Source organism: Chlamydotis macqueenii, chromosome 6, assembly GCF_036417535.1.
Source record: "Chlamydotis macqueenii isolate bChlMac1 chromosome 6, bChlMac1.mat, whole genome shotgun sequence".
Lineage (NCBI taxonomy): Eukaryota > Metazoa > Chordata > Aves > Otidiformes > Otididae > Chlamydotis > Chlamydotis macqueenii.
This window is the reverse complement of record NC_141561.1, coordinates 24,792,562-24,806,290: the sequence shown is the minus strand read 5'-3', so window position 1 is coordinate 24,806,290 and position 13,729 is coordinate 24,792,562. Positions and strand designations below refer to the sequence as shown.

The following is a 13,729-nucleotide window of genomic DNA, read 5'->3' as shown; positions in this document are numbered from 1 at the left end:
TCAAACTGACAGCAATCTTATTGCTAAAACCATTACTATAGATATTCCTGCACTACAGCAGATCCAGGAGGGAAGGCAAAATAATTTTTGGGCTCTCTCTAAACCTAATAGGTATTCCCTAGCAAAAGCAGTCTCAAGACACATGGCATTTTCTACTTCAGCATCACAAGAGCAAAAGAATCAACACTAGCCACAGTCTCTCAGGTGAACTCACTCCTTGAAGACAGTCAGTATTATGATATCAGAATGGAACATTTACCTCCTCCTATCTAACAGTTATCTCTATCCAGGATGATGCCATTTCCTGCATTTAAATACCCATATTTGCAGGTACTCTCCTGTTTGCTAATTTGGAGGAAAAAAAATCAGTAACAAGATAAAATTATTTAATACAAAAGCCTAGGTGCTTTTTTATTTTAGCATCAGTAAATTCTGGATTAAAAAGGGTATTCACTGGGATGAATTCCATAAAGAAAAAAAACAAAAAACAAAAAAAACAATTTATATGGGCAATTCAAGACAAATATCTAGAGGTTCTCCCAAAATTCTAATTCACTGTAATAACAAGGTATATCATATCTTGACAAAATCTGGGAAAAGGAATAGATAGTAAAGTGTTAGCCTCACTCCATCAGTATTAACTGATGATCAGTGGTCTGCAAGCTAGACAAATTGGTTCCAGTCTTGCTCTGTCACTAACTCACTGTTAGACAAGGCACATTACTTATCTACAGATCTGACCAGTGACAACAGGTCTCATGGAATAACTCCTTAAACAGAATCTCTTTTTGGATTAAACCAAATGTTAAGTGATACTACAATGTAGAATCTGTTACACTCAAACTTACCTGCATTAGAGACAGTATAACAAAAAGTCCTGAATTCAATGAACAGAAGGCAGTTTCCAAACAGTATTAAATGCCAGAAGTTACCTTTGTGATGTAGAATTTTTTCAGTCCATCCAAAAATGATGTAAAAATGGAAGCAACTTGTGGCTTAAGAGCATGACCTTTAGCAAAAAGTGGAAAATGGTGTGTTAAGGCAAACAGTGCTCTTAAAATTCCTTCAATAGGCAAATAAAAATAGCTTGGTAGTCAAAGTTGCAAGAATCACTCGGAGCACTTTGATTATCATAACTAAAGAGATTTCTCTTTAATAACTTAGAATATGATTTAGGAAAAGGTTCTCTCTTTTTTTTAAAAAAAGACATACATACAACAGTGCACAAATATTTCATTTCACACTAACTAAGGCTACCCTCGTTTATATCTTCACAAGTTTATGGCACATGGAAAATATTAAAGGAGCACTTCATTAGTTTTTCCATGACAAAACTAAGCAGAATCAGTTACTTTTTTTTTTTTAAGTTATGCCAAAACCACTGAAACCAATAGCCAAAAACGGTGCAAGTTAGGAGTTAAGCAACTTTTTCCTTAATGGTTATGTCACTTCTGCAAAATTTTCTACATAAAGCTAGTAATTGCTTCCTTAATCACATAAGGGGAACTAAAATTACCAGGATATATAAATGGTGTCTCAGAGTCTGTTAAATTAACATCTCTGCCTCAGGACTGGGTTTAATTGAGATGAAAGTCTTTTACTGTTTGTTCCATTGTTTCCAGTCACAAGCAACTTCTGAACTCCCATTACTGCTTCACTTTAACAGTGCTGCATCTGGCCTACATGCTGTAAGCCCAATTCATAAAACTTATGCACCATTTACATGATACTTCCTTCTAAAATAGTTCACAAAGTATTTCCTCCTGAATAAAGCATAAGCTTCAGAAACTGATTAGTCTCCTTCCTTCTTCAGCAGAGAAGGACTCTCCCTGTAGATGCGAACAAACCCCAAGGAATGTACCTCCAAGCAGACTTAAGTAAGCATACAAAAGCGCACCAGCTAACAAAAGGACATGATTTTATTAAACCACCATCCGTAAAAACTACTGTATTTAAGCCTACTTAATAATGACTACAAGAAAAATCTATATTGACACACCTGAAACTATGTTTTGCAGGTGACCATGTAAGCTGCAACCTCAGATCAAAGCTAAAAAGTAAAAGAATGATTTATTGAGTGTTGGGTTTAAAGCCTGGTCAAACTTCTTGCCAATTAAAAAGAAAGAAAAATGCCTCTGTACATGTTTGAGAGAAATATTATAACACAGTGACCAAAGCAAGCAATAAGTCTTGCTGGGCGCTCAGGTCTTACAGATCCTGATTTCCTAGGTTTGAAAAACAAAGTTCAACTTTCTCACAGTAATGCCTTTTGAGGTCAAGGTTCATCACTGAGGCTTCTGTCCATAAGTAGTTTCACAAATTCTGACTTGTTCAAGTGGTATTAAAAAAAAAGTTTTCAAAGTCAGTCACACTTCACATTTTCATCTTCTGGGTACCATCAAAATAGCATGGCCTCAGCAAGATCTTCAAGTTCTGTAAACTATTCTATTTTGGCTAGTGGAACTTCAGGTTCTCCTCAAGAGTGTCTCTAATCAGAACACAACTTTCGCCAAATTTTTTACAGTTTAAAATGACAGCTTTCCCCAAGAAGTGTTCAAAAATGATTCCTCTGCATGTTTGACATTGTCCTATTTAGGTATTTGAACTGGTTGAAGTTTCACAAAATCTTAGTGTTCAGTAATCTTCTAGTAGCTTCACTGACTTTCTATACTTAAAGTCCACAGCTTAGTTCTATTTGCAAACGGTTGTGACATTTATTACATCTGAGCTTCTTTTAAAAATAGACAGCTCACTTTGGACAAGTATGTCACTGCCTCTCTCCCACCCAAACAATCATTGCCACATCAGAACACTTTAAAAAAAACTTGCTACTTCTAAGGAATCTGTATACCACTTGTCATGCTTGTATGAAACTTAAAGGAATCAGTCAACTTACCTTCATTCTGATTTTTTTTTCATACCCAGCTTCTCATTACTACTCTTAGTACAGAAACGTTTCAAGTACAATATTAAAAAACTATCATCTCAGCTAATTTACAGCAAAATAGACGAAGTGTCTCCAGAATTTCAAACTCTCCAGTACACTATATGTCAAGATTGGAAAGGCAGAAAAAAAAAAATCTTTTTTATTTATAGACAAAGCATGGCTCTCTACTGACTGTTGTAGTTGATGCTGTTTTCTCAAAGACAACCTTCTGTTTCTCAAAATACACATTATGGCACTATCCAGAGTCTGAACTTTGGGTTCATTGCCTCCTTTGTCGAGTTTTGACCAAAAGAAATACCACTTAAAACAGACTTAAGCTACTGAAAAAAAAAAAAAACCAAAAAAAACAACCCCTTGGAAACAGATGTTTGTCCAAGATCTACATACTTACCAAACTGAAACTGTGCATTGTCAACAAGGCGAATTGATGCAGGAGCACATCTCTTGAGGGCAAAGTTAGGGGAATAAGAGGAAGGAAGAATAAAAAGACTATGTACGCAGTTTTGCTGAAATTCATAACAATCAAATTTTCATTTAAAAACAGCATACAAGAAAGCACACTTTGATTCCAGAGACCTATTACCAACATCATCATTGAAAAGCAGTGACTATAAGCTTGTTTTTGCTTGAATAGCAACATCTATTAGGTATGTTTAGATATAACATACTGAGAATTCTCAGTTTAACCTCAGGTCAACACAGGAATAATCCAAAGATCTTTGGCCTTCAAGTATTAAGCATTTTTCTAAATTGCCATATGCATTAAAGATACTACATTTGATCAGAACATTGAGCTTATGTTGCTATGTAATCAAAGATACAGATACATTACAAGTCCTCTGAAAAGTCTAATTGCTGTGGGTTAACTCTGGCAAGCAACTAAGCACTATGCAGCTGCTTGCTCACTCACTCCCCTCCTAGTGGGACAGCGAGAAAATCAGAAGGACAAAAGTGGGAAAATTCATGGGCTGAGACAAAGACAGTTTAATAAGCAAATGGGGCAGTGGGCAGTAACCACCACTAAGTGATGCAAAAGCAATCAATTACCACCTATAATTACCACCAGCTGACCAATATCCAGCCAGTCCCCAAGCAATGGCAACTCCTGGAAAATTCCCCCTCCTCCTGTTTTATTTCTGACCATGATGTTGTATAGTACAGAATAACCCTTTGGTCAATTTGGGTCTGCTGTCCTAACTGTGTTCCTTCCCAGCCTCTTATCCACTCCCAACCTACTTCCTGGTGGGAGGAGAGTAAGAAAGAGAAAGCCTTGACACTGTATGCACTGTTCAGGAATAGCCAAAATACTGGTGTTTTAATGTTGTTTTGGTCACAAGTAGAAAACATAGCACCATACAGCTGCTATGAAGAAAATAAACTCCATCCTAGCCAGACCCCATACACCAATACTCTGCCATCAGACTGCAACTAAAATCCATATCTGGGTCCAGTCTTCTGCACTGTACAGAAAACTGAAAATCAGTAAAAATAGCTGCCTTCAATTAGGCAAGCTTCTGGTCATACCTATGCCTACATTGTATAATCTGTAATCGCCATGTCCAGTCATACTGAAATGTATGTCCAGAGGAACGTGACGAAGTCTAAATTTTAGTCTACTCTTCATCTAATCACATGAATATGGAAGTACCCCTCTACCACTTGATTTGACATGTTCACCCTCCATAGTATCATTAATGTATATTTGGTCACACAATAGGAAGAAAGAACATAAAGAAGAACTAAGATAGCTCACCAGGCAGGCTGACAGAAGGCAGTAGAGTAGTGGATGAGTAGTTTTAAATGAGACCAACCCGCCCACAACCTGCAGGTTGGTTATTCTTATATCAAAGTAGAATAATACACACAAGAAACAGCTTTTCAGAGAGCGATCTTTGTAATTACTACCAAGATTGATGCGAGGAGCAACAGAAGAGAAGACTAAGTAGTTCAGGCTCATGTAAGCAGTGAAACAGCAGCAGCAATGGAAGCTTAGAAATAGAGCAACACTAAGTGGCTAGTAGTGCCTTTTTCCTCTTCTAACTAAGCCCATAGCTAGGGAAAGACACTAATTCCTTAATTGACTTAAAATGTTGGTCAGCCATATGATCAAGCATTCCTAGTCTGCTTAGGTATCTTTAACAGGAAGAACAAGCACTAGCAGTAGAAGCACGACAGAAGAACTGGCAAGTGCTGCTGACTAGCATATATATGTCATTCACATACCAGTTTGAACACCTGGCTTGGAACATTAAGTCATTAATTTAGACCAACCACTGGAAAAAAATGTAAAGCTGTGTTTAGTTTGGCATTAATGAAAACATTTCTGAAGTACTTCCCCAATTCAGGGTATATTCCACCATCCACAGAAATAATTTGATATATTTTGTGCAGAGCAAAGAAAAGTTAGTCTAAGATAGTAAAGAAGACAGCTAGCCAGTGTAAGATTTGCCTGGAAGCACAGCCATGAGGAAAAGCACTATACAATTTGGATATTCATGTCTGAGTTTTGCTACCTGAAACCATCTGATCACACTACTCAGAAGGCTCTATTTAAATAGAGTGTAAGCACAATGCCACTTCAAAATATCCAGCTCACCTGAACATGTTACTGTGCTTCAGGAAGTGTTTTCTAAACACAGGCCATATCCTTGCATTGCTTGACTTTTGTTCCTTTGTCACTTCAGAGTCAAATTCAACTGCTTTTTACTTGTATGCTGCAACTTAAATCCTTTAAATATTGGTCCCTTTACACAGTCCTGAATTAATCTAAGGATAAAGCTCTCTGTTGAAGGAGATGCAAAGCCAAATTTTCTGTGCCGAGATGAAAAGCACATCCGTTTGTCTCAGAATATCAAGCAAATTCAGAACACACTCAATCCTAAACTGCATAATTTCCAGAAGCCTCATGGATAATATACACTTATGAGATTCATACTATCTCAAATCCTTGGTTATCAATTGCCAGAAATACTAGAGCATAAGCACACTCCTAGTGCTAGAATCTGTGTTCTTGAGTGAAATCAACATCCAGCTTTTCTTTACCTGCTTTGCCACTTCCCTTAAGCAGGCCACCCCTCGTTCAAAGTTTGGGAAGACCACAGAGCCATACTTCTGGTATTCAGGGACTGGGCGAATCTTTATTGTAACTTCAGTAACCACTCCAAGAGTTCCTTCAGGAAAAAAGAAAAACCAAGTAAAGTGTTGCAAGATGTACTTCTTGCAAGTTACTCAACGTAACAGCTGTTTATCAGGATGCTCTAAGTCAATACAAAACAGAAATCCCTGAAATTCAGTATTGCAGTAGTGATTTATTCCTGACTATTTACATGGTGAATTCTTAGAAGATATCCTCTAAATCATGATGTTTGTTACTAGACCCATAGGCTAACTCAAAAATTTGTTTTAAGCACTGTTCAGTTGCGTAACTTCACAGTCCTAATTAAGGTTTCAATGTATTATCCTAACACAAGAAATTCACACCAGCATTATGCCGCCCGTAGACACACTGGAAGGCAGAATATTAAAGATGCTAAAATCATCAAGCCATTACAGAAGCTGAATTAAGATGCAGTTATTTGAAATTACTGTGTTTGTACCTTCAGATCCCATAATGAAGTGATGGATATCAGGTCCTGTTGACATGCGGGGTACTTGACAGTTTTTTTCTACTATGCCTCTAGGAGTTACCATTTTTATATGGATCACCTGTTTAAACAATATGCAATGACTATAAATACTAACATTAAGCACAAAGTTTTTTGTTTTTCTTTTCTACAAAATTTATATTAAGCTTGATACAGTTCAGCTTTGTAGACTTTAGACATTCTGTAGGCAGCCCCAAGAACTTTTGGGATAACCTGAGGACTGTTAGCAACAATTATTTCTAACACAGTACAGTTTGCCCACACAAGAGATTGTATCCAGTTCTACGCCAAATCAGATCAGCTGTTGCAGACAGTACCAGTTCAAACTGTTTTGTTTCTCAGCATAGACAGTACTTCATGAGTACTAGGATTTTAATCCAGAATATACATAGTACTTCAGAGGGGAAAAAAGTGAGGGTTTAAAATTTGCTTAAGTTTTGCTTTGTAACTGTTGCTTGATAGAGCTAATATAATTCAGTTATCAGTTGCTATAGAAATATTTCTATTAGGAAGAAAGACAGAAGCAAGCTTTGTGAAATAGTTTATCAATATTAAATCTGCCATAGGACTGATACACATGTAAGGCCAGGAGGTTGTTTTTCTTCAGTATTTTTCAATGTTAATGCTTCCAGCTTTATTCACGCACATACAATACAGAGCCCAGATATTTTTTTAATCCTTTATTCAATTTTATATCTAGGAAAGATGAGGTTTGGGGGTTTTTTAGTGAAGTCTTTAAATTAAGCAAAATTACAGAATTTCAACTAATGGCTTTAAAATTTTCAAGCACAGGTAGCTAAGTAATTTTAATCCCGCTCCAAGTTATTCACAAATTTCATTATATGCATTTTATGAACTGTTGATTCTACAGTAAGTGGATTTTAGGCAGCTTATGTAACACACCTTTTCTAGATATAAAGTTTCCTCAGAAGGTAAACACTTCCTTGAAGCTTTCTCACTGAAGCATTTTGAAACTCATGAACTGTTCTGAATCAATTTTCAATCCTATTTCCTCCTAATGACAATTTCAGAAGCTGTTTTAGCCTGAAGTTATGCTTCCATGATGTGAAGCAGAAGGCTTTCCTATTTCCCAGTACAAGCAAACTATACCATTCAGTAACATTTCAGGCAGTAGGGGACAAAATACACTTTGTAAGTGCTAATAGTTTTAGTTCAGTCAGGCCTACTGAATAAAAACTGGAGTTCCTGCCAAGCTGAGTCACTGATAGTAAAATGTCACATCTGTGTACAGAACAAACATGTTTGAACTATGAGGTGATGAAAAAGCCTGAGGTGATGGGGATATATTACCTAGAGTGTGCTACAGGAAACCTACATGTGTGGAAGGGCTATTGTACAAACTATGAGAGAAAGTTGGAAGCTTGAAGCAAAAAGGCAGGCAAAGTCTGAACAGTGATGATTTAACTTCAATATATTTGATATATTTGTTATGACAGAAAAGATAGATTTTTAAGTCAAAGTATGCTTTAAACAATTACCTGGGTTAACATAAAGATGTTCCATTTTAATGTTTAACAGAGTCAAGAGTAGAATACTGCTATTCACAGCCCATTGTTTCCTTCCTCAGGTTTCCTACATACCATGTGGTAGCACAAGATTTCATCATTGTGCAACCACATGGTCAATTAGATCAGCCTACTGATTTGAAAAAACTACTAGTCTAGGGGGAGGTAGGAAGGTGGAAAGAGCTAGCTTGCTGTCACAGTAGCTGATCCAACTAGACAGCTTCAGGAACACGCAACATGTAGGAGAAAACATTAGCCTTTTGGAATCACTCTAGAAATTTGACAAGATTACGACACTGGATTAATAGAGAGCACAAAACGGTGGAATAAGGCACCAGAGTCAGGACAGGGTGACAAAATTCCTTAAGCTAGCCACTGAGTACCAAAATGAAACTGACTTTTAGATCAGTGATAAGGATTATTAGTACTAACACGAAAAGCAATCAACCAAGCACTTCAGTCAAGATTTGATGCCAAAACTGTATCGCTTGTTAAGAGAACCGCAATTCACTATCCCTTTTCCCTCTCATTGAGAGCCATTACAGAAGTTAAGCTTCCAAACAGAATAATTAATTAGAAAAAGTATTAGAAGTATTTACCAGATCTTCAATGTTTCCATAGATGTTTTTTTTCATGCCTGATGCTCGTGTTGCTACCCATCCTCCTAGCGAACTGAACTCCATGGAGTCTGGTTCATGGCCTGTACAGAAGCCACTTTCAGCAAGCTAAAGAAAGGAAAAAAATACGTTCTACAGAGCCTTCTTTTGCTTAGTACTCCAAATATCAATATTCAAGGGTTTTGTGGTTTGGGGTTTTTTTTTTTCGTTTGGTTGGTTTTTTGTTTTTTTTTTTCCTTGTTTTGTTTTGGTTTGGTTTTTTGTTTGTTTTCAAAAAAGTATCCTGACCACACACTCATTTATTCAGGCCTACATTCTGTCTTTGATATGTAAATGAAATGCAAATTGATTCTGCTTTTACTGTGAATACGCTGTGCTACATATCAACCTATAATAGTCCTCCCTTGTATTTTAAAACTAAGGCCTCTATTGTTCATAAAAAGGGGTGAATTCAAGTACATAGGGAAAAAAATTATAACTAAGTAACTGCCAACTTCGCACAAATGCTGCCAATAAATAAGGCACTTAATCTCTTGTTCTTTCTATCCTAATGCGATATGCAGCAGGTCTGCAGAAAATGTGAGCAAATTGCCTGTACTTAATTCTCTCAAGGAGTGATGTGTTTTAATATACAGCCATCTGGTTGGGCTTCCTGTATGCAATGCTTTCAACTATTTGTGATGCAGATCATGCATTCCTGTACATTAAGTAGTCACTTGTTTCTCATTTTTCTGTATTAGCTTGGCTTTGCCATCTGCACAGCACCTGAGGTTGATTTGATGCCCTTAGAACCACAACAAAGCTGTGGGACAGGAAGAATTAAAAGACCCAGCAGTCTCACATAAAGTCATAACTGTGTTAGTGCATTTAAGATGATCAACTTGCATTGACCAACTGATAACAAACCCATTGGACATAGGTACTTAAGTGCACCACATTGAGTTGATCATTGACATGTTGTACAAAGTGGTTCTAACTTAAATGATTGAAAGTCAGTTCTGTGTAATGTCTATGGTAATCCACCTAGCTCACAGCCCTCTCATACCAGAGCTTGTGCCTTTAAATGCTTACTGGTTATATATTAGGCAAGGGCTGGAGCCTGCAGTCTCCTCATTCCCTAAGATGACAAGAAATTTGCTTCACTCACAACTTAGCAGTTTTACAAGTTGTATAAACACAACCACAGCAGAAGATCATGCTTTTGAAAACTTGTAACTGACTGCGCATGTACAAAGCACTTGATTTAAACTCGCTGAATTCTGCTGTATGAACAGCATGGGCTAAGAGCACTTGCAGAACAGGCGAGAGATGCAAGAGACTGTCTCATCCAGAGCTTTTCCTATAGAATCACACTCTGATTGACAATGCTTATTACAAAAGACAATATAAAATATTTTTCTATCTTCATTATCCTTTTGTCACCTTTAGTTCTCATCTACCAGCTATTATTCCATATTCTGTTCTGACAAAAATAAGTTGAGGCTTCTCTATAGAGTCCACTACATCTGGAGTTCTCATCTCAAAGAAAACAGTGTCTTAATCACTCTAGAGTCACTAGCTAAGATAGACAAACTGTGAAGTTTATGTTGATTTTGAATGCTCCATTATATCAGTTACAGCCTAACTTTTGTCAAATATCAGGTTTTCCAAATCTGTATTTGTTGAGAATTCAGATCTTGATTTTAGTTACTGTTATAAGGTTCATGATATCTGTAAATCAGACAGCCTACTAAGTAACTTCAGCATCCAAGAAGAAAACAAAAAACCAACAACAAAAAAAACCACCACCACCAACAAAAAAACGGAACACAGTAAGAGGCACCCAACCTCCTCACTGCAACATAACTCTTAGATAATGCTGGTAAAGCCTCTTGTGGCAACAGAAGTTGGATGAGCCTCCAGTCCAAAGATTATTAAATACTATCAAGCTGCAAACCAAACAAAGAAACAGTTTCCTCTTTGCACAGTCTAAATGTATCTCTGCATTCTACCTGTACTGCAGTGGAAGTCTGCATGGGCATGAACTATAATATTAAATCATAGTTATGCTCAGATTGTACTACACAAAATAAGCACAACTTTAAATCCTAGCTTTAATCACATCCCACTTGCTAGCAATACTGGAATTCCAATATACGTAATAAGAGTTTTAAATATATACACACTTTAAGTAGGTGATCTGATTTTGTATTTTTTTTTGCACATTTAAGAAATTGCACAGAAGTCCTCATGTGCTCAGAGTCACTCTGTATTTTAAAACCTTTGTATGAATACTAGTTTATATTCAATATTAAACAAATTGACAGTCAGTACTCTTTTCATAGCCAAAAGGCTGATTGAAAAAATTTTTGTTGATCAAAAAGATTCAAAATAATATCTGCAACAGTAGGCAGCAAGGGAATGTTGGCCCTTACTCTAAGTGAAAGGAAAAGTAGTGGCATTTAAAGGACAGAATAGTAGTGAAATATCAAAATATTATTCTAGAAAAATGTCATTTAAATGCATATAATATTCTCTTTGCATTTTAATTCCAAACTTGAAATAAACAGATTTGGAAAAGTTAAAATATATCTATTGATAAAGGGAAAATAAAATAAGAGGCAGGAAAGACTATCTTTCTCATCATAAACAGCTCTGTTAGTCAAGCATGACAAGCTTTCTTCTAAGAAGCGGTCTGGAAAAAAGTTCAAACACCCTTGAAATCTCTGCATATTTGTAAAGTGCATTTAAGCACTAAGAAGAGTTTAGACAACATTCAGCTATCAAACAAGTCGTAGAATATATATCTTATTTTAAAATAAGCAGAACTGTACATCCTGAAGAATGGTAACAAACATTCACAACTTGCTTGACTATAGAGAAGTATTGAGAAAGACCTCGAGGAGGTTGCTGTGGCTCAGCTGACAAGCTGCAATTAAAAGCCACTAAAGATCTCTTAGAAATGAAGGCGATTAACCTTCCACTGAACTCTTATTTTGGGCAACTCTCCATCCTTTCTGCTACTCTTGTAGCTGGCCTTAAGAAGCAGCAACAACAGCAATTCTGTTACATGCACTAACCTTTCTGAGGAAACTACCTCTGGCCAAAACACGCGCTATAAAATGACAGTTTGAACTTTTCCTGGTAATTGGTACCTAGTGTCATGCCTTGCAACTACAAGGGTGTGTCTAAGGCCTGAAACAAAAAGCATAGCATTACATCCTATGAATTGTCAACTAATTACTGTAATCACATTTTGTGGCTAGAGCTAAAAGAAAAAAAAAATTAAGATGTTCATCAAACAGCATTCAATGTAATATGGTTCGTAGCCATGCATATATAACGCTTACTACACCAGTCTGCGTGAAAACACTGAAGAATTAAGCTAGAATCAATGATTTAGACACGACAAGAGGAACAGCTAAAAAATATTGAGAAATACTAGGTGCTTGACTAGTTTAAAATACCTGTTTTTCCAGATCCTGTCCAACAATGCCAGCTTCCACACAAGCTGTTAAGTTTTTCTCATCTATCCAGAGAATCCGGTTCTGTTGAAAAGCCAATCAAAACTAAGAATAAGTGTTAAAGATTTTTGTTTATTTCCTTCCCTAATGCTATTCGATCAACATGTCTGGTCATACAGTTTACTATTAATACAACTCCAGTTATTACAGTAGTGGAAGCTGAGCCCCCTCACTCTCTCAAACAGCTACACAACCAGTTACAATTTACAAAGCCACCACTAGAACAGAGTAACATACTTATTAGTCAATTTATACTAGGAATGTTTACAGAAACAATGCAGAAAAGCCGTAAAGAATTAAGTCAAAACTCTTACAGAAGTTAAGCAATACAGTGATTTTCACAAGCAACAATAGAAGGTGCCTGAATCTGACTACCTGGACATTATACACCAAGAAAAGTATTCTTAGACTGCATTCAGTTATGCCAGTTCAGCTCTGATTCTGACACAGTAAGCAATATTTACTACAGGATGTCAGAGCATGTACATACTTCAGAATTTTAAGATAAAGTGATATAATCCTTGCACGTATCTGATAAGACACTGTCCCATCAGTATATTCTACGGAGCAGGAAAAGCAGTAAATACCACAAGTTACATGGTGCACTAAACACAATTGTCAATGAGGACAATCCACATGAAGGAGAAACTTAAATATGGGTTTAGCTTTGTTTATACTAAAGACACCACAGAAGCTTCAGCTTTCAATCTTCTTTCTTATTATGTACACTTCTTGTGTACTTCTATAGTTTTGTGTATTAATATTGTATAGAAAGAGAACAGCTCTAACTTCCCTTTGCCTTGATTTTTCAAATGACAGAAACATCTTGTAGTCAAACTTAAACTATGCTTTAAAGCAATTGTCTCCCCGCATAACATCTGGGCTAACTAATTATTCAAAGTCAGCTATTTCAACTCCTTTCAGACACCTTCAGTTTCAACATAAACTGCCTAACTGATTTAAGGTGCTTATGTAAAGCAGTTTTTATGCAATATATACCCTACATATAAGATGAACACATCCATTAAGTGTCTATTAAAATAGTGAAGCTTAGCCAACCATCTTAACTGCTCTGAGACACCCAGGTTTTAACTCTGACAATGCTTCTTTTCACCTTAATTTCCTTATTTTCTCTCCTTATTAATGATTACAAGAATTACCTGACAGAGTCAAGACACATCAAACTGGTCTGTTTTCTGACTTGGTGTATACTTACAAATCTAGATGACACAAAAGCATGACAATAAGAATTAACTATACTCCTTTCCTACCCCCAAACCAGACAGAAGTCAAAGCTGCAGGCTATGAACCAATGAGCTCAAATTAAGGCCTGAGTCAGTATTGAACTCTCTGGATTTCACTCCATATAGACATCCGAAGAGCTTCCTTCAATACGCAACTATCACCTTTGCCGAAAGGATCACACTGTAACCAGACATACTGCGAAACAAATTCAACTGCAGCACCACTGAGTGGAGAAAAATTCAACCAA

At 36.5% G+C, this 13,729-nt stretch overlaps 1 protein-coding gene across 2 annotated transcripts in view; it reads right to left on the bottom strand.

Moving 5' to 3' along the window:
• Positions 1-13,729, bottom strand: part of AGPS (alkylglycerone phosphate synthase) — a 56,966-nt gene that overhangs the window by 18,801 nt on the left and 24,436 nt on the right. For both annotated transcript variants that reach the window (XR_015258890.1, XM_086750594.1), the window contains exons 8-13: positions 12,181-12,261; positions 8,717-8,842; positions 6,544-6,652; positions 5,990-6,117; positions 3,339-3,390; positions 933-1,009 (exon numbers count right to left, since the gene is read on the bottom strand). Coding sequence is in view for 1 of the 2 variants with exons in the window: in XM_086750594.1 (XP_086606720.1) it covers positions 933-1,009; positions 3,339-3,390; positions 5,990-6,117; positions 6,544-6,652; positions 8,717-8,842; positions 12,181-12,261 (573 nt within the window). In the remaining variant the exon portion in view is untranslated. The remainder of the gene's footprint in view (positions 1-932; positions 1,010-3,338; positions 3,391-5,989; positions 6,118-6,543; positions 6,653-8,716; positions 8,843-12,180; positions 12,262-13,729) is intronic.